The sequence below is a fragment of the Notamacropus eugenii genome, chromosome 3 (assembly GCF_028372415.1).
Source record: "Notamacropus eugenii isolate mMacEug1 chromosome 3, mMacEug1.pri_v2, whole genome shotgun sequence".
Lineage (NCBI taxonomy): Eukaryota > Metazoa > Chordata > Mammalia > Diprotodontia > Macropodidae > Notamacropus > Notamacropus eugenii.
Window position 1 is genome coordinate 149,756,370 of NC_092874.1, and position 21,082 is coordinate 149,777,451.

The 21,082-nt window shown below is 40.4% G+C and overlaps 1 protein-coding gene across 5 annotated transcripts in view; it reads right to left on the reverse strand.

The window, feature by feature from the left end:
• CDHR3 (cadherin related family member 3) overlaps positions 1–21,082 on the reverse strand; it is a 100,502-nt gene that overhangs the window by 14,459 nt on the left and 64,961 nt on the right. For 2 of the 5 annotated variants that reach the window (XM_072653084.1, XM_072653083.1), the window contains 6 exons: positions 17,430–17,656; positions 14,403–14,574; positions 8,883–9,133; positions 7,331–7,512; positions 5,083–5,096; positions 2,061–2,092 (listed from right to left, as the gene is read on the reverse strand). In XM_072653084.1, the coding sequence (XP_072509185.1) occupies positions 2,061–2,092; positions 5,083–5,096; positions 7,331–7,512; positions 8,883–9,133; positions 14,403–14,574; positions 17,430–17,656 (878 nt within the window). The remainder of the gene's footprint in view (positions 1–2,060; positions 2,093–5,082; positions 5,097–7,330; positions 7,513–8,882; positions 9,134–14,402; positions 14,575–17,429; positions 17,657–21,082) is intronic. The other 3 variants (XM_072653086.1, XM_072653087.1, XM_072653088.1) reach the window with 3 other exon arrangements.

Below are 21,082 nucleotides of genomic sequence, written 5' to 3' on the forward strand. Positions count from 1 at the left end.
TTCATACCTTCCCATGCCCCTGAAGACTCTGATTCCTTCTTTCTGAAGTAATAACCAGTCAGTCAGCCAACTAGCATTTATTAAGCATTTAACTATGTGCCAGGTGGGACAGCTAAGTGGTGCAGCAGATAGACAGCTGAGTGGAGAGTCAGGAAGCCCTGAGTTCAAATTCAGCCTCAGATACTTGCTACCTGTGTGATCCTGGGCAAAACATTTAACCCTGTTTGTCTCAGTTCATCCATAAAATGAGCTGGAGATGGAAATGACAAACCACTCTGGTATCTCTGCCAAGAAAACCCCAAATGGGCTTATGGAGAGTAGGACATGACTGAAATGACCGGACAACCAAAAATATCCCAGGCACTGGGGATACAAGGAAAGACATAAAGTAAAACAAAACGAAACAAACCCAGTTCCAGCTCTCAAGAACTCATAGCCTGATGGGGGAAACAATGGCAGAAATATTATGTTCTATAGCAAATTGATGAATAGGTAGGTAGAACCCTTACTGGGACCCTAGAGGGGTCAGATTTTACCAGAGAGGTGACCAACTACTCTACCTGCCCTTTGGGCTAACACTGGTCATGAGCTCAGAGGGGATAGGCAGTGAACATGATTTAAATTTTAATCATTTTATCAGAAGGATAATTTTTCAGTTTCTTATGTGCTTAGGAATGTATTCAATGACTAAAGCCAGTTTTCCTGTGGCATCAGCAAAGCACCTTAGGCTTTAAGTTCTTGGAGAGTAGGAGTTGTATATTTTTGAAAAATTCTTTTGGATTATGCTATTTAGAGGTCTAGCATATACAGGATGGTACAGAAGACTTTACTTAGAGTCAGGAAAGTAAAAGTACAAATACTGTCTCTGACATCCTATGTATGTAACCTTAGGCAAGTCACAGAAGTAACTGTTCAGTGCCCAGGTCATATTCTGACTATAAGTTAGAGGAGTTGCTGATTTGCATTAGTGGAAGGAGTTCCCATACAAGGAATTCTCTGCATGTATAAAATTGTAGGTTCTGACAAAAAAAAATTATGCTAAGGATGGTAAAATACTTAGGATATTTGATGACAATGCTTTGGGTTCCATAAGTGTGCATTTCACCCAAAGATTTCATGACACCTGGATCAGAATAAATACGTCCTGTCTGCTTTTCTAAATAAGAGGTAAGGGTCAAGACAAGACATTTCCTTATTACCATATATTAATCCCTCAATTCTCATTTGGGGAATTTAAGCCAGGAAAAGATAAGCATAACCTGTTTTACTCTTTCATGATCCCTTATTCTCATAATCCTTTAAACTTTTTCTTTTTAAATTTCATTTCATTTTTCAATTAACAAAATTAATTTTCTCTCCCTCCCACCCTACTTTTTAAACTTTTCAAAGCCTCTTTTATTTGCAGTCTATCATCAGATTCTTACAACATCCCTATAAGGAAGGTAAAACAGGCATTATCACTCACATTTTACAGATGAGGAAATGGAGAACTAAGTGACCTGTCCAAAGTCACACAACTTTTTAGTGCAAAGCTATGCTTGGAACCCACATTTCTGGACTCAAAGACTAGCCCTCTAGCCCCACTTCTTTTGACCTCTGCCCATAGATGAGGAACCGGGCCCCAAGAGGTTAAGTGCATGATCACAGGTGTGACTAGAATTCAGGTCTCCTGACTCTAGCCCTATACCCTTCTCATATTCCTTTCTATAATGCTCTGGGAGAGCAGAGAAATAGAGTCTTTGGAAGTACTGAAGTGGAGTTCTGATCTTTAAGCATCATTCCCCCATCCTACTTTCTCTCCTGGAGGGCTGATGGAGATAATAAACATCACTATTCAATATTTATGAAATCCAGTTCTTCTGCAAATATATCACAAGACATGTTCAGTGGAGGGAACCAATTCTATCAAGAGCTCGTCACACAGCAATCTGTTCCAGTGGCCAAATACAAGCATCTCACTGAATAATAAACACCCCTAGAGGATAATGCGGAAAGGCTGGTTTGGGGAGAAAACAGCAACATCCTCAAATGGGACTCATTCGATGACTGGCCACACTTACCAGCACAACTTCTCTCTTTGCCTTCTTGGTTTCTGCAGGGAAGAAGACAGATGAAAGTCAAGCTGTCTGTACCTCACTCCCTTTAAAATCCCACCTCCCACAGTGGGGTTCCCTTAAGCAGGCTTCCAGTTCAGTGTTGCAAACATAGCAAAGAATTTATCAGCTCATGGAAATGTTTTAGCAGCCTGCCATCCTTCCTGGAAATGAAATCCATATTTTTTCCCTTATTCTATCTGGCATACTGGCAGTGCCAGGTGTGGGAAGGAGAAGTGGGTGTTTGGATTATATACAAGGCTTTTTAATGGGTCAAAACTAAGAAGGATGAATCAGGTTAATGAATTCCCCAGTCATCCTGGGATCCTGGTATAGCAGATAAAGGGCTGGACTTAGGGTCAGCAAGAAGTGAGTTTGAATCCCGCTTCAAATATTAACTTATTCTATGGCTCTGGGTGAGTCACTTCACTGGTCCTCAGCTTTCTCATCTATGAAATGATGGGGTTGGATTCGATGACCTATAAAGTCCTTAAATCTATGAATTTTCTTTACCCCCCACTGCTGATCTCCATCTCATAAAGCAAAAGAATCTGAAATCTTAGACCATACGTATTTCACTTCTGGAGATCAAATGGATCTTAGAAGTTATGGAGTCCCACCTCATCATTTTATAAATTAGGAAAGTGAGGCAGAGAAAGGGCTTTGCCCACAGTCATAGAGTCAATGAGCAGCAGAACCAAAATTCAAACTTGAGTTTTCTAACTCTAAACTCTCTCTCTCTCTCTCTCTCTCTCTCTCTCTCTCTCTCTCTCTCTCTCTCTCTCTCTCTCTCTCTCTCTCTCTCTCTGCCATATGCTTTGCCCTTTTCCCTTCTTTTGTGTACCCATTTTCAACAGGTCTAGTCCTCTATGTATGGGAATCCCCTAAAAATATATGACGAAGGGGAGAGAAGAATGATGAGCCAGAGAAATTTCCAATGGGGAAATTGAGAAGTCGAATAAAGAATAGTGTTTTAATTTGCCCTCTTATTTACTTTTTCCCTACTAACAGATCTTAAGAAGTCATTTTCCCTCAAAATTATTTTTTGTTTTGAGTTACATAAGGAGAGTAGGAGCTATCCTCCTTCAAACTCAGCCCCCAAGAACACTGTCTATGTATAACTCATTGAAAAGGGATGGGAAAAAGGAAGAGAATTTGTTTTCAAGTGCACAGGAGGTATGGAAAGAGGGTGGGATTCAGACTCAGAGGAACTTGTTCACATTCCAGCTCTGTTACTTATGATCTCTGTGATACAGGGCAAATTTTCTAACCTCTATGGGTCTGAGTTAAAAATGAGGAATTGAAGTATTTACCTCTAAGGTCCTTTCTAACTTTCAATTTCTGATCCTGTATTCTTCTTTAAGGGACATCTTCCCCAGTATATTTCAGTATTGAATGCTCAATCAGTAAAGGGAACTCAAGATGCTCCATAAATATGATATTTATTGTTTGATTGATTAAATTAAGTATCTCCTTCAGGCACTTGAAAATGCCTTTCCATTCTCTGCCTCCACTTTTCCTCCCACCATTATTCAACAGTTTAGGGCAGTCATTAGTTGGAATCATACTATCAAGGTGGAAGCTATAAAGTCAAAATATTATCCCCATTGAACTCACCTGATCATAGACTTGGAGATGGAAGGAATCTTCAAAGGCATCTAATCCAACCCCCTTATTTTGTGATTGAGTAAGCCAAAGCCCTTTAGAGGTAAAGTGACTTCCTCAGGGTCACAAGGTAATAAGTAGTAGTGCTAGGATCTGAATCCAGGCCCTTTGACTAAATCCAGCACTTTTCCATCGCACCCTGACAATTACCTTTTGATCACAGTCTTATTCAGGTGAGTTTTTCTTCCTTAAAAAAGCTAGTTCACATTTCCAGTTATAAAAGGAGGGCAGGAGCTAGCCTCTTTCAAGTTCTGCCCCCAAGTACACTGTTCAGTTAAAACATATTTCTAATTCATTACACCAGTTTTCATTACTCTGCAAGGGAGTGCCTTCTAGGTGGTCAGATGAAATCCAGCAGGTGCCTTAAGCCTACAGACACATCCAATTGAAGGAGTTCTAGCTGCTTAGCAACACTGGTTCATCTTAGTTTTCCCCTAGGTCTGAAATGCACTCCTGTCTCCCCTCAGCCTAGAAGGTAGAAATCCCTATGTCCCCTCAAAGTCCCCAGCTTTTAGCCCTCTCTCACTCTCGAAATTGATACATATTATTCAGTATTTCACTTACTTGCATGTATGTTGTAACTCCCAGTAAAATGTAAATTGTAAAGGTGGAGATATTTTTATATACCTAGCACCTAGCACAGTGCCTGGCACATAGGAAGTAATTAATAAAGTCTTTGTTGAATGATGATTATTATTAGAGATAAAAATATTAACACCTAACATTTATATAGTACCCACTATGTGCCAGGTACTGTACTAAATACATTACAGATATTATCTGATTTGATACTCGCAACAATCCTGGAAGATAGGTATTATGGTTACTCCCATTTTACAGATGAAGATACTAAGATAAATATGGGTTAAATAACTTGCACAGGATCACATAGTTAATAAGTGTGTGAAGCCTGGATTTGAGCTCAGGTCTTCCTGCCTCCAGATCCAGCACTCCATTCACTGTACCACCACCATCTCATCATCATCATCATCATCATCATCATCATCATCATCATCATCATCATCATCTTCTTCTTCTTCTTCTTTTTTTTCTTCTCCCTCTTCCTCCTCCTCCTCCTTTCTATTGTGCCTTAAAATTTAATAAGCACCACCCTCTCAGGCTACATTCTGACTCTTGCTTTCCTACAGATGCCGATTACGCAGTTCAATTCAATTCAATTCAGTTCAGTAAGTACATAGTGAGCATCTCCTCAGTACCAGACACTGTGAGAACCCGCATTGCTCTTTTATGCTCCACTGAGCAGAATTGCTTCCATGCACACCCACCAAGTCCCAGAAGCCAGTAGAACAGACAGCATACATACCTCCTTTTTTCACCCTATGACAAAATAAAAGATTGACATTAATTACCAGGAGACTATTGTACATCACTACACACATAACCAGACGGGCTTCTTTGGGGAGCTTTTTTCAGAAATATAATATTTCTTCCTCTGGCAATTTCATTTGATAAATGCTGCCTGTCTTATCACATTACAACTCATTTTCAGACAGATCAGGCTTAGTTCAGAATTTCTTGCAGGTTTCCTTTTATTAAATAAACCATATTAGAAATGATTAGCTTTGGGAATGCGTGTTAAAATGACCAGAATCATTTGCACATTTAATATGAGACCAGGCAATTCATGCAGGTCCTGGTCTCCTGGTAGCTGCTCCTAGCCTAAAACATTTAATGTACCTAAGCCGCTCTCCCCAACCCCTTTACCCCCTCCCCACCATGGATCACTGCCATGTTTGTCAACATAAAAACCATTCCCCTCCATTCTATCATGAAGCTAATACTACCAGTGGAAGTAATTTCCCCAATACGTAATGGAAGGGATAACTCATGCCAAATCCTCATGCTTTTCATGGTCTAGTCATTCATCCATTGATTTCAAACCATTTGAAGAATACTAAAGAATCTTTAGAATATTTCCATGAAACATGTGGTTATTATCATCCCATTTTTTTTGGTCTAAACCTATTTCAATGGTATGGGGGATCTCCAATGTGAAAACTCTTTCCATTGATGCAGTTTGTAAATTGCCCATCTGTTGTTTATAGATTTACAGAGTTGCCTGATGCTGCCTAAAGTGACTAGCCTAAGGTCACCCAGCTACTGTGTGGCAGATGTAGGACTAGAATCCAAGTCTCATTGATTATAGCACAACTTTCCTTTCCTCTACTACCCCATAAACATGTCTCATCACCATCTTCCCGATGAAAAAAAGAAACTAAGACATGTAAAAAGTTTATGCTGAAAAAGACTAAGATTAAAATCCAGAACTCTAGATACACCAGGAATAGATACTCCAAGGCTGCCATGCTGCCTTATTTTAGAGCCCAACACAGGAGGGCAAGATACTTCTTCCATGTGTTAAGGATCTGTGGTTTTAACAGTGTAGTAATGTACTCTACCAACACAGCTTATCAACTTCTCTACATAATAGTAAAGAATCTACAAATAGTAAAGAATTGCTATGGGCCAAAAAAGAAAGAAAGAAATGAAAAATCACCTAGTATCTAACTCTTTCCCAACTTAATTAAGCTAGCCCTCAGATTGTGTACACATAGTGCATCACCAGACCAATCCTTGAAGAAACATTCCCAGCTTGGTAGGATCTTCCAAAGTCTTAACTTCATTGACACTGCCTTTGAGAGCACAGGATAAAGCAGTCAATCAAGCATTTATTCCATAGCTACTATGTGCCAGTCACTGTGCTAGGAACTGGGGTTAGATTCTTTTTTTTAGGGGGCCAAGGCAATTGGGGTTAAGTGATTTGCCCAGTGTCACACAGCTAGTAAGTACCAAGTATCCGAGGCTGAATTTGAACTCAAGACCCCCTGACTCCAGGGCTCATGCTTTCTACTGCACCACCTAGCTGCCTCTGGAGGTAGCATATTATTAGACCTTGATGCTTCCTCCAATTCCATCTCTATTGACCCCTACTTTTAAAAAATTAAACAATTTTTTTTTGACCTGGAGCTGTAATTTAGTCATTATATGGCTCTAAAAATAAGGAAACTCCCTTTACCTTTGTAGATCAGCACCTGCTTTGCAGTTCATAGTCTTAATGAATTGTCTGTGCCACTAAAATGTTCAGAGACTTATTGGGAGGTTACATAGTGTGAGCCAGATGTAGAATTTGAACTCAGGTCTTCCTGACTCCAAGGCTAGCTCTCTAACCACTACACCACACTGTCTTTCAAGTCCTTTTCTAAGCAGAAAATAAATAAGTAAACATGCTTTTCTATTAGTATTCAAAATGGTACTCGTCAGTAATTAGAGACAATGGCAGAGGCACAAAAGATTAGAAGGCCTAATTCCATAGAGTTCCTGCCATATCAGCACAGGTCATTTTACCAGGAAAAGAGAAGGAATGGTTTCTCAATGAAGAGTAATTACTTGATATTTTTGAGCCTGTGAAAAGCATCTATTTCTTTGCCATCTTCCTGTCCCTTCCCTTCTCCCTAGGGGGCCCAGGTTATGCAGGAAAAGGTTATCTTCTTCCTATAAGTTGGTATAACTGGAATTGGTTCCCTCAGGATCAGGCTCACAGAGTGACTTACAGAGATTCTTTATCTTCCTTGGCCTTGAAGGAGCAGTGTCTTCGGATGAATTTCACCAGTAGGAAGAACTGGTATCCCAGGAGACCCAAGAATAGCATGGAGCCCACAGTAATAATGAATGGTATGTACCAAGCTGATGAAGAATAAACATTTTGTCTCTGAATCAGGTATGTGACTCTGGGCTTGAAAAGAAAAGAGGGAGAGGGAAGGCGGTGGTGGTAGTGGTGTATAAATTAGAGCTTATGCTTTCTACTCGTGAGGCTTCATTTCCATTTCTACTCATAAATTTTGTTTAGAAATTGGATAGAGGTAGATCTGGGAGTCTTTCTGCTTCTATTCATCTAAAGATAAATCTCATCCTGTGCTCTGGTGCAAAAAAATATATATACATATAGACACACATATACACACATATATTCTGGTGTAATATATATACATACATACATACATACATACATATACATATACATATATATATTCCCAAGTATCTATTAGTTCAAAGTACAGAAAAGTTAAAGAATATATAAGGGCTACTAGTCCCTACTTTAAACTTTATCCCAATCTGGCATCTCAAAGAGATACATATACATGCATAAATATATGGGAATGTATACATGTGTAATATACACTATGCATATGCAAACACACACATATATGTATACATATACATTTAAGCATGATGCAATCTGTGCATGCCTATATATATACACATGTATATACACACATATGATTACATCAATTGAGGAAACTTCTGATGAGAAAAATTCCCTCTACCAGTGAAAATTTATAACTTTTCTGCAACTTAATATCTTGGAGAATTGCCTGGGACCCAGAGAGCTAATGTATATCAGAGCAGGATTTTAACACAGGCTTTCCTGAGTCCAAGGCTAGCTGTCTATCCACTATATCACATGCCTCCCCAAAGAACCAAGTGCCCAAATACCATTGGCTCTTGCCAGCACATGCATACACAAAAGTCTGGCTTAGTGGACAAGAATTTCACTGAAAAGGCACAACGTCACTCGTCTCTTTCAATCCTCTCAAGAGTAGTTACTCTTAGGTTCCTTCAGCTTCATGTTATCACTTCAAAGTTAGTGAGCAAGCTGGGTGATCGCCAAACAGTGACTAAATTTCCTTCTGCTTCCTATGACATTCTTCTAAAAAGGGGGGGGAGGGTTAACACAATACTTGTCAGCTTGGTGAGTGCCTGTTACTGGCTGTGGTGGTATCAACTGGACAATAAAAATCGGTCATCAACCAAGCTATGGCTTATCAGTGGTCACTTAAGAAAGAACAAGTTGTTACTCTGAGTTACATGACCAGAACATGAGAAGTTACATTCTTGCTGACTTTTATGAATGGAGCAGCCAAGGAATATACATTTCCATTGGAGTATAGGGCCTGCTCCCCTTCCGAGGAATTGCTTGGCTCTAGCACATACAAGATTCCATCTTCTGACACACTTCCTCTCCACAGAGGTCTTCTCAAATCCATAGCATTTCCTCCATGGTCAAAGAACTCTAAGAATGTGGTTGGAGGCCAAGGCTCTTACCATGGAAGTGGTAGTGATGATTGTGGTTGGGTAAGGGATGACTTGGATATTCAGTGTCACTGTTCCTGTTTGAACAAAAGCCTCTGCTTTCTTCCTGCCGGTCAGCAAGTTGTCATCTGTTATGTAAATGAGCAGCTTGTAGTCCCAGGCTTTATCAAAACCACTGGAATAATCAAAAGGTGTTGCGAGCAGGAGACTTGTGATATTTGACCCAGCATTGGGGGAGAAAGTGAAATGATTGTTCTTGTTCCCTAAATAGGTTTTTAGAACAAGATCGCCGAGGCAAGATGTGAAGAGAGGGGAGAGAAAAAAGAGATAAGCAAGCCAATGGTAATGTATTTTAAAAGACTTCAGAAGTGATCTAGTCCAATTCATACCTAAGCAAAAATCATATAATCAACAATCAGTCAATCAACAAGCATTTCTTAAGCACCTACTCTAGATATATGAAGATAGAAACAAAATAGGTGCCACTCTCAAAAGGTTTATGGTTTATTAAGGTAGACAACATATGTGTGGTTGTATATGTATATGTACAGAATAAATGTGAGATCGATACAAGGTAGATCTGGGAGGGTAGACTGTAATAATTCAAGGGATCAGGAAGGGCTTCATGTGGAAGATACTGATTGAGCTGAATGCTGAAGGAAGTAAGGGATTCTATAATAAAAGTGGCTAGCGAGAGCATTCCCAGAATGCCCAGGGATGGTCAGTGCAAAGGCATCGAGGGGGAGCATAGATCATGTGACATGGGAGACACTGGCATAGGACCGCTCAGTATGGCATGCCCACATCAAAGAAGGTGATCCGGTCTATGAGCAAAGTAGAATTGAAATAGCTCAAAGGAAATGCAGGATCTTCACATGTAGAATATCCACCCCAAATGTTCGCCCAGATTATTTGTGCCCAACCTGTGGTAGAGCCTTCTGAGCTCACATTGGTCTGATCAGCCACAGTTAGTTACATTGAAAGTTGACTCTAGCATAGTGATGTCATTTTGGTCCTCTTCAAGAATGAAGGACAACAGCCAGAGTGTGATGAGTCAGGAAGAGCGGGAAGGTTAGTATGACTAGTCCAGGGGTATGGGAAAGGGGATAACATATAATGAAGCCAGGAAGATAAGTTGGGGCAGGTTGTGAAGGACTTTAAAAACCAGAGGAGTTTATATGTGATCCTAGGATCAAAAGGTAGCTTCTGGTGTTTATTAAGTAAAGGATTAATATGATCAGACTTGAACTTAAGGAAAATCACTTTGGGAAATGGGTAAAGGATGGATTGGATTGGGGAGAGACTGGCAGAAATGAGACCAGTTCGGAACTTTCTGCAATATCCCTGACAAGTGGTCATCCTGCTGCCTCCTGAAAACTGTTGGTGAAAGGGAATTCATTACCTGACAAGGCAGCCCTTTCCATGATAGGACACCTCCCATTACTGGAGAGTTTGCCTTTTCCTACCTCCCAGGCCTGCCCTGTACCACTCCATCCTTCCCAAAACAAAAAAAACAAACACAATCCTACATTTTTGGTGAACAATGTGTCTATTCCCCTAGTGACATCCCTGTGTCTTGATTTAGTTTAGAAACAGCAACGAACTTCCAGGATATTCAATTTTGTTGAGGATTAAAATAAGGAGACAAAAAGACATGTGCTATATGAACATCACTGTGGGAATGCTTAGATATGAATTAAATTACCTCCATGAAGGCTCTTCAGTGATTTTTGTCTTTATCATAATAAGCATTTACTTAAGGAGGATAAAAATACAAGCATCAAGACAGTCCCAGCCCTTTGAATTTTCCAGGCAAGCTAAATGGAAGGCTTACTAGTAGAGCCCAGAGTCCCAGGGCAGTCAAGGAGTCAATGGGAAGGGAATGAACAGGAGACTCACTCGGTGTATTTGGTAGCTCACCCCAGGGCATTCCCTTATGAATCTGCAGATGAACAAAACTACAAGCCCCTTAAGAAAGCTGTGTTCACCTTATGTTGACTCTAAGTACCCAACAGCCCATGGTTAAGACCAAGAGGTAAGGACGATGCAGCTCCATGGGATGCAATCCCCTGACTTCATGATACAGAGAGCCTTGCCTGAGCAGTATAACATGCACAGAACCAGTTATTCGCTTGTTTCAGTCCTGTCTAATTCTTTTGACCCTATTTGGGGTTTCCTTGGCAAAGATAAGGTAGTAGTTTGCCATTTCCTTCTCTAGTTCATTTTACAGATGAGGAAACTGAGGCAAACAGGGGTAAGTGACTTGCCCAGGATCACACTGCTAGTAAGTATCTGAGACTGAATTTGAACTCACAAAGATGAGCCTTTCTGATTCCAGGACCAACACTCTCCACTGTGCCACCTAGCTGCCCCTTCTGGGCCAGGCCCCACAGCTAATCCGCAAGGAGAGATTTCTGGTGCCTCTAGAAAGAAAGAATTTACCAGACACTATTGGGGTCCTTCTTCATGCTATAAAGCTTTCCTAGAATCTTCCCATCTGCTTCCTATTCCTGCCCAGCTTTATGTTATCTTCATTTCCCTTCCATTGAATCCTAGACTCAGCCCTTAAGACTTTGGGCTGCAGAATCAAGGCCTAGAATCAAGAAAACCTGGGTTCAAATCCAGTCTCATACACTTCCTAGCAGTGTGGCCCTGGGCAAGTCTCTTAACCTCTGTTTCCCTCAGTGTCCTCATCTGTAAGATGGAGACAATAGTAACACCTATGTCCAGGGAGTTGTTGGAGGATCAGATGAGATAATAATTATAAAGTGTTTAGCCCAGTGCCTGAAACAGCGTAAGCACTATATGTTCGTTATCATGATGATGATGAACAGCTGAGTTTTTCATCCTACCTAGTATCGTGTCTCCACATCACTCCCTGTACTTCCAAATCACGCTAAAATATCATCCCACTACTCTATCTCCCCTTTAGATGTGGTGCCTCCTCGTTGGAAAGTAAGTTCCTTGAGGGCAGAGGGCTGCCTTGCTTGCTTGTATCTGTATTCTCAGTTCTCTACAGGGTACCTGACTTTTTCAATGATTTTTCATTCATTTCAGTCTTGTCTGAGTGAGGCCTATGAGGTTTGGTCATATTTCCTGCACCCATTATATTCAATTGATTTCTCCAGTGGCTCCGGACTTGTTGCGGAGTGAAAACTAGTAAATGGAGCAGGGGATGATGCAATTTTCTCTCTCATTGCAGCAGGGCTCACCAAAAGGCCTTTGGGGTCTTGCTGAGTTTGGATTATTTTCATCTTAGAAGACTTGCAATCTAGAGGCAGTTTTTACCTCTGGGTTTTGTGACGCACAAGCTCGGTGAGAGCCCCCACTGCTTTGGGATCCTGCCACTCCAGAATTCAGCAGGGGACAAAGAATAGATTTTCTTCTTTTACTTGAAACTCTTTTACGTGTTTGGGCTTAAATCTCTGGCCTTTAACATTTCATTAGTGAAGTTATTTTTGGCCTAATTTCCATTGAGAGATATTCTTTCTTTTTTCCCTTTTCCATGGTACTGCCTTTTTAAGGAAGAAAATGAATGAGGCATAGGAGAATCCCAGAGGGCAAATTTCTCAAAATTCATTTAATCCATTGTTACCCTGACAGATGACTCTGATTCCCCGAAAGCCATTATAAGCCCTCACAAAAGGAGGTGATCAGGGAGTTCGTCTAAAATGAAAACACAATGAAACTAATATGGATTCCTGAATCTTGGGAATGGTCTGTGCATTGGGTCAAGGGATCACCATCAATGACATAGACGTCCTTACCTTAGGCAAACTGTGACTGGGGGAGTCATGGGAAGAGAAAGGGGTATAAGAGGAAGCAGAAGCACGGCCATGGCAACACTAGGAAAGTTTAATTTTCCCTTCTCAAACCCTTCTGGCTTCACATAATATCTAGTTATCACAAGCCCATAGCCTATATCGGTCCATAAGCACAGTCACTCATTCATTCTACATTTAGTGAGTGTTTTTATGTCCAAAGGCATTGGGCTGTGCACATCTTCCAAAACGGCTTTATGAGACCTCAAACTATAACGGTTTGGGGGCTGTAGGAAACTATGTATTATGTATGTACTAATGTGTGTATGCATATACATGTATGTTAATAAAAATATAGGGAGTATATATACAGATATACCCTCGTTGGCATACAACTTAATGTATATGTTTATATGTGAATTTGTAAGTATGCATTAATTTATTAGACAAGTGAAAGGGAAGGAAGGGGGAATAAGTATTCACATAGCTCTTGCTTTGGGCTAGGCACTGTGCTAAGTGCTTTTTACAAAACACTTGATCCTCACAATAATCCTGCAAGACAGGTGCTATTATTTTACAGTTTCCCCATTTTACGAAACTGAGCCAAATTGAGGTGAAGTGATTCACCCAGGGTCTCACAGCTAGTAAGTGTTTGAGGCCATATTTGAATTCATATCTTCCTCATTCCAGGTTTGGCACTCTATCCACTGTCCTGCCAATCACTGCCTCCTCCTCCTCCTCCTCCTCCTCCTCCTCCCCCTCCTCCTCCTCCTCCTTCTCTCCCCCACCTCTATCTCATACATATTTCTTGTGCAGTCATTTTCAGTCACATCTGACTCTTCATGACCCTATTTGGGTTTGGGATTTTTTGAATGGCTTACAATTTCCTTTTCCAGCTCATTTTACTGATGAGGAACTGAGGCAAACAGGGTATATGATAATTTGTATAAAACCATGTATTGGTTGCATGCTAATTTAGATCAGATTTGTGGATGACCCAAAAATCAAGATTCAAAAACATCTGGATAGGCTAGAATATCAGGCTGAATAGAATAGTATGAAATTCAATACAGATATGTGCAAAGCATCCTATTTGGGTTCAAAAACCAATGATGAAAGTACAAAATCAGAGAATCATGTCAAGACAGCAATTCATCTGAAAAGGATCTAGGGATTTTAGTGGAATACATGATTCATCAATATGGCAGCTAAGTTAATGTGATGTTTGTCTACATTAACAGAGACATGGTATCCAGGAGCAGGAAGGTAATGCTACTACTTTATGCTACCCTTGTCAGACTATCATGTTTGCTTATAGGTAGGATGTCGATAAGCCAGTGGGTGTCTAGAGAGGCCAACTAGAATGGAGAAGGGCTCTGAGCTCTGCCATTTTAAAGACTATATGATAGAAATGAATGTCTAGCCAGGAGAAAAAAACCTAAGGAAAGCATGATAGCTGTTTTTTAATATTTGAAGGGCTGTCACGTAGAAGAAGGATCCAATTTGCTCTCCTCAACCCCAGAGGACAGAATTAGGAACAAAAAGTGCAGATTACACAGATAGAGACTTAGTCTTGCTGTAGGGAAATCCTTCCTATCCATTAGAACAATCCCAATATCTCTGAAGAAAGTGTATTTCCCATAAGTAAAAGATTTGAAGCAGACCAGGACTACTTGTTGGGTACATTACGGTGTCAATACTTACGTGGGTGGGACTAGGTGACCTGTAAAGCCCCGACCGAGATTCTGTGATTCTGAGTAAAACACTTTACCTTGGCCAATGAAGTAGCGGAAAGATCTGGGGCTGGAATCTTTGTCAATGCACCTTAATTTGAAATTCTGAATGTTTGTGCCAACTCTTAGGTCCACGGGGATTGTCAGGAAATAGACATTCGGATCACATATTGGTTTTTCATCGTTTTCATCAATAATGTTCACAGTCACCTAGAGAGAGGAGAAATCACCGGTTAGAGGAGGGATTCCCAATCTCTTTCACGGAACCGTTTTCCTCTGCCATAATAATTAGACATCACACACACACACACACACACACATACACGCATACACACACGTACACACATGCACACACATGCACACACATACACACACTTACACACATACACACACACTCACACACACACATACACACACACACATATACATGAAACAGCAAGGTGGTACACTGAATTCAAATCCCACCTCAGACATTTACTAGCTACCTGATCCTGGGCAAGCCATTTAACATCTGTCAGCCCCAATCTCCTCATCTATAAAATGGGCATAATGATAGTACATACCTTCCAGGATAGTTGTGAAAATAAAATATGATGATATTGGTAAAGAAACAATACTTTGCAAACCTCAAAGTGCTATTTAAATTCTAGATATACAAAAATGATGCTAAGCTGTTTCCCCAGGAATGGTTGTAGATTGCCCATTCTACTTTCTTCCTTACTGCCAGTGAGAAACCTGAGTTCAGGTTATAGTCTATGTGGTCACAGCAGACTGGACACAACTGGTCCCACTGAGATCAAATCCAGGACTTTGATTTCATTACCTTGAGACTCTAACCAACTAAGCTAGGCAGCCTCAGATAGTGATCATAGTCTGATCTCTTATTGCTTTCTTCTAGGGCTGGTAAATTGGAGTATATAACCTGGCAGGTCATTCAGTTCAGTTTCCACCTTGACCCACTAGTACCTACATCCTTTTTCAAAACATAGATAAATTTAGTCTCACTCTGGAATTTAGGCATTTCAACTATTTGTGAATTTAGGATTGAAATAAATTTTTAACTTACTTAGTCCCCCAATCAGGAATCTATTGATTTTTTTAGAGAACTACAAAATCCCCAGTTAGTCTCTGATTTAATACTATCTATCTCCAGCCAAGCCAGCAATTCTGAACCCTTGGTTTCATTAAAAAAAAAAACAACAATTAAAAACTTAAAACCCATTGATTCAAAACAAGTTGTTTCTGGGCCTGGACCTTGTTGGCATCTAATTATAATTTTAATTTCTGCTTAGTAGGTAGAGGAATCAGGAGAATTCCGTATTGCTCAAAATGCCATGGAAAATTAGGAAGAAAGCTGAGAACTAAAGGCAATTTCTTGACTTCTTCCCAAACATCCTCTCCACTTGGCCAGACTAGCCATTAGTTCAGTTTGTTTCTTTCGCACTTTTCTGGGTTTGCTGATAGAATAGGGGGAGAAATGGTTCCCTATAAGTGCAGTCATCCCATTATCTTCAACTACTTTTAATTATTGACAGTGCAACTGATCCATTGGCTGCCTTCTTTTCCAGACATGCCTGGATATATCCTGCTGCAGCATCTAAACAATAAGACTGAGAGTTGTGAAACTGCATTGCTGGTGGTGCAGCTGTAGCCAGCAGAGAACAAAAAGGATCTTGTCCCAGAGTCTACACTCCACTCTGCATCTGCTGCATTGCCTGGTTTCAACTCCATGGAACAGGTTGCCCCCACCCAGGAAAAATTCATCACTTTTAAACTCTACCATGCTGTCAATTAAATCCTTGACTGGCACTGCCTCCCTCACGCTCATCTCTCTCAGATTGGAGGACTGAGCACTAAACTCCCAATGCCTTCCTTTATAAAGGTCAGAAACTGAACTAACCACTCCACTTTGTATCTGTTGCCCTGTATCGTACTATAATTAAATTGGTTACATTCCTCCTCTGTGCCAAAACTTCTTGCAGTCCCTTTAAAAAATCTGTCAGGGTAAACTTGAAACTATAAAGCATAAACACAAAATGAAGTGACAAATTCTTTCTCCACCAGGTATCTTCTGATATCCTCCCCACCTCAATGCTTTCTTGCCTCTTTTTGTGTGTTGTTTTCCCCTTTAAATTGTAATTTCCTTGAGGGCAGGGATTGTCTTTGCTTTTATTTATTGTATCCCCAGCATTTAACACTATGTGCCTGACACATAGTAGGAACTTAATGTTGACTGAATTGGATTGGATTGGAATGACATGGGTTAGGGAGATAGGGGAGTGCACCTTCTTCCTGAAAGGACACCCTTCTTTCCTAGATTGATCACCAATTTCCCACTTTACCTAAACTGTTTTCTGCTGGCCTGTTTTGCCATGTGGTATGGCCACCACACCAGAGTAGCTGCAAAGCAACATAATCATGTCTCTCCACCCCCACTCCACTGGGTCCTATCCAGGAGGTGCCTCTTTTCTGGGTCCACTTTTCCATCCAACTCATATGGGGACAAAGGGCAGATTGCCTTCTGTCTTGCAACAACTATAACCACAATACTTTTCCACTTTGCTCACTCAGGTGTTTTTGCTGTAGGTGAAAAAATGTCTAGTTACTACATCCCATGTAGGTGACAACCTGTCACTTTTTTTTTTTTTTTGGTTTCACAGCACTTTGTAAGCATAGCCAGGTTTACTATGCATAGGAACGTATGCTGTGCACTAGAATTTATTAATGGATGAAAGCAGTAGTTTGGGAATTAGGCAGTCTGCCCATTGATCCTAGCTCTTATCTTGACTCAAGACGTGCCCTTGGGCATAGAGACTTTAACTTTTTCCATTTCAACATGTGACAGGAATGCTTGCTGCTGGCTACTTTCATTCTCCTGGAAACACTGCAATTGTTTGGGAAATGTATTGAATCCTCGAAACTGTACCTAATCCAAGACCTATGGGTCATGTTTAACCATTAGTATGACTTCCTTCTGAGCTCTGAGATTCTGCCCCTAACTTTTTTCAGCCAATGATGTCTGAAAAGCTTAAGGAAAACCCAACAGGTAGGCTCTCTTTACTCACAGTGGCTGTGCTGCTCTCCTCTTTGTTAGCAGCCTGTACTGTAAGGACGTGCTGTGGGTCTGATTCAAAGTCAGCCATAGTCACAAGGTGGAGAACCCCTGTTTTAGGGTTAATCCAAAACAGGCCCATGTACTGGACGGTGGAGCCCCCAGTGAGAATGGAGTAAGTGATGTCACTTTGTGGGTAGTCTTTATCCCTTGCGTGAACCTGCCCAATGCGTGATCGAACTGAAAGGAAGAAAGCATTTTAGATGAGTACTTTTTTTTTGCAGAGGGAAAGAACCTATGTTGGAATAGATATGTCTCCAACCACCACAGGGAGGCAGTATTATAACCGTGGCTAGAGTGCTAGAATTAGATAGTTGTTCAACTGCCCCAGTCTGAGTCTGGATTGGAACTCAGGTCTTCCTGACTCCAGGCCCATAGTTCTACCTGAGTTTAAAACCTGAGCCTGGAATTTACCATCGCTGTGACCCTGTGCCAGTTATAAACTTGGATCCTTACTTTTCCTATTGGTGAACTGACTGTGGTCTTGTAGTACCTACCTCATAGAGTTGTTATAAGGTTCCAATGTATCTAAATTATTTTGCAAAGTTCTTAGCAGCATAAGGATGTTCATTAGTATTGTTACTGTAGGGCTAAAGATTTTGGAGCCTTCTTTTTAAGGTCCGTGGAGTACTAGAGTCCCAATCCTTATCACTGCCATTTGTGGACCTCAAAGGATACTCTGCCAGCATCTTCAAGGGCTTTAGTTCTTCACTTATAGTTTTTTTGTCACTTCATTTTGTGTTTATGCTGTATAGTTTACTAGTTTCAAGTTTACCCTGAATGATTTTTTTTAAGGGATTACAAAAAGTTTTGGCACAGAGGAGGAATGTAACCTCTGGGACTTGAACTCAGGTCTTCTGACTGTCTAATAATCTATCTACTGCACTATATAATGCAACCTACAGTACACCACAATATAACCTTAATCCTTCCCAGGCCCAGGGTGATTCCCTTAAGGACAAACTTGTGACACACTATATCAGAGAAGGGAGGATTTGGTTCCTTCTTGACTGAGAGACCATTTAAGACGGAAAGAAAACAGGCAGAGAGAAAACTTTTGAATGTCAGATGGGAGATCTCTCTGGAGCCGCAGATGTGTGGGAAACTAGCCCTTGACATGTCCCTTAAGTCCCTGCACATGCAATCCTAGGTGCTGATATAAGCTAAAATATGAGAAAAGTTAAGAATGAACTCTTCTAATGAGATAATTCTCCCCTTGGTTGAAGTGAGATTTTACTTTACTTCTAGTCAAAGAACTCATCTACTCATTTGTCTTCTTTCCTCTGCACTGATCTGTATAACTACCTCTGATTTCTGCTTACTGTTTGCTTAGATAAATGTGTTTGCTTGATATCTGAGACTGTTTTGTGTGAAACCAGCATGAAGAGGGAGTTAACTCCCTAGGTGGCCAAGAGTAATCTAAGTGTTACTCTCCTCTTTAGAGTGATCAGTGAAAGTGGTGTTTATCCTGATCTTCAAAAGAATCAGACTCCTAGACTACAAATATTTGATGTGTGGTAGACAGACACAATTTGAGCCTAATTCCCTCCTGGAGAGAGAAGAGTGAGGGCCTGATCATTCGGCCACATCCTTCCCTTTGCTCCCCACAAAGACACAAATCCTAGTCTCCCTTAAAATAGGGTAGACCAGATCTGAGATCAGATATCCATATATTCATGCCACATGTAGGCTAGCCATTTTTATAATATGGAAGTATCCACATCTATGTTACACAGATGAGAAAACTGAATCTCATTGAGATAAAAGTGATTTGCCCAGAGTTTTTGTTGTTATTAAGTCATTTCAGTCATGTTCAACTCTTCATAACTCCATTTGTATTTTTCTTGGCAAAGATACTGGAGTGGTTTGCCATTTCCTTCTCTAGCTTGTTTTACAGATGAGGAAACTGAGGCAAACAAGTTTAAGTGTCTTGTCTAGAGAAACACAGCTAGTAAGTGTCTGAGGCTGGGTTTGAACTCAGAAAGATGAGTCTTCCTGACTTCAGGACCACAACTCTATCCACTGTGACTTCAGGATTTGTGCTCTACCGCCTGCACTGCCTAGCTGCCTTTATACTCTTTTAAACTTCTGTCACACTATATTATTCAGTATATTTTCTAAACAAACTTCACAAAGCAGATTAAATCAATTCCCAAGTCAGTCACTGAATCATTCGACAAACATTTAAGTGCTACTACTATGTGCCAGGCACTATGTTAAGTGCTGGGGATACAAAGAAAGACAAACAGATAGGGGGAGACAACATGCAAACAACCTTCTACATACAAGATACATACAGTTCAAATGAAAGGTCAGACAAGTTAGCTGGAGGAGGGTGAGAGAGATTGGCCAGAAAACAGGATACTTTAGTTTCCTCCTTCCATCTCTAAACTGCGTAAAATACAATTTATCCAAAAAACTTCTAAGCACATGCCCTACTGACTCCCTGAAGCTAAGGCAAAGAGATTAGAAAAGATTTTGTTTTCCTTTCTTTGGGTAAGCTGAATATCAGAGAAAGAGAGTCAGCAGGGAAAGAAAATGAAATGGAGAAGTACTATGCTGTAAGTAGTTTGTGTTTTTAAGGACCATGTTGTTTGAGGTTCAAGGCTGAGAGAAATGGCAAAAACCTAAGGAAAGAGCCGCTCTTCTAACTCAGACTGAAGTTGTCATTCGAGGGTTATTTTTGTAAATTAACTTTTGAACTGGGAGAGATGGGAAGGTATCAATCAGAACATTAGCTAAAGAGTTCATTGTTAAAATGAGAGAGATCATATAAATCACGTTGTTGCTAAGCAGAGAATTTAAGAAACTTCAAGACAAATGAACATGGAGGAAAAAAAATTTCCTTATGAATGAAGGAAAGAATGAAAATGCATTTATTAAGTGTATACTATGTGCCAAGTGCTATGAATATAATTACAAAAGCAGCTGACAGTACAAAACACACAAATCAAAACCTGCCTTCAAGGAGGCTATATTCTAGTTTTCATCTATATCAGAGGAAAGTTATGAAAGAAAATCTTTTTTCCCTTTTTAAAAAGAGCAGTCAGGTAAAAATCTGAGGGGTAAACAGTGAAAATAACAGGAGAACTTGGGGTGCAAAAAAGGCAAATAGGCAAAAAATGGAATCTCATGTTTTTTTCAGTAAATAACAGGTGAGAGAATTGAAATTTTCTTCAGTAAATGACACCTGGGCATCTGTGTCCATATTTGAAGCTAAGAGGTACAATAGGCATTTCCCAACTGTGAGTAACTGTAAAGTGAGACCCATACAATTACCAGTGAGTGCTCTCTCTTAGGACTCAGTGGAAAAAGCATTAACTCTGGACTGAGAAGATCTTGGTGATAATCCCATCTCTCATACTTATTAGCTGTGTGACCTTGGGTAAGTCCCTTAGCCTATAGGGACCTCATTTTACAGGGGAGTCCCTGTAAAATGCACTAGATAGCTTCTGAGTTTCCTGCCAGCACTAGGTCTATGATTCCTGATGAGATAACAGCACAGGGCCTGGCACACAGTGCGTGCTTGTTCCCTTCTCCTGCCCCCAAAAGAATGCACCCTTTGGCTCTAGATTTCTATCAAAAGCACTATTATTTTATTTTGTT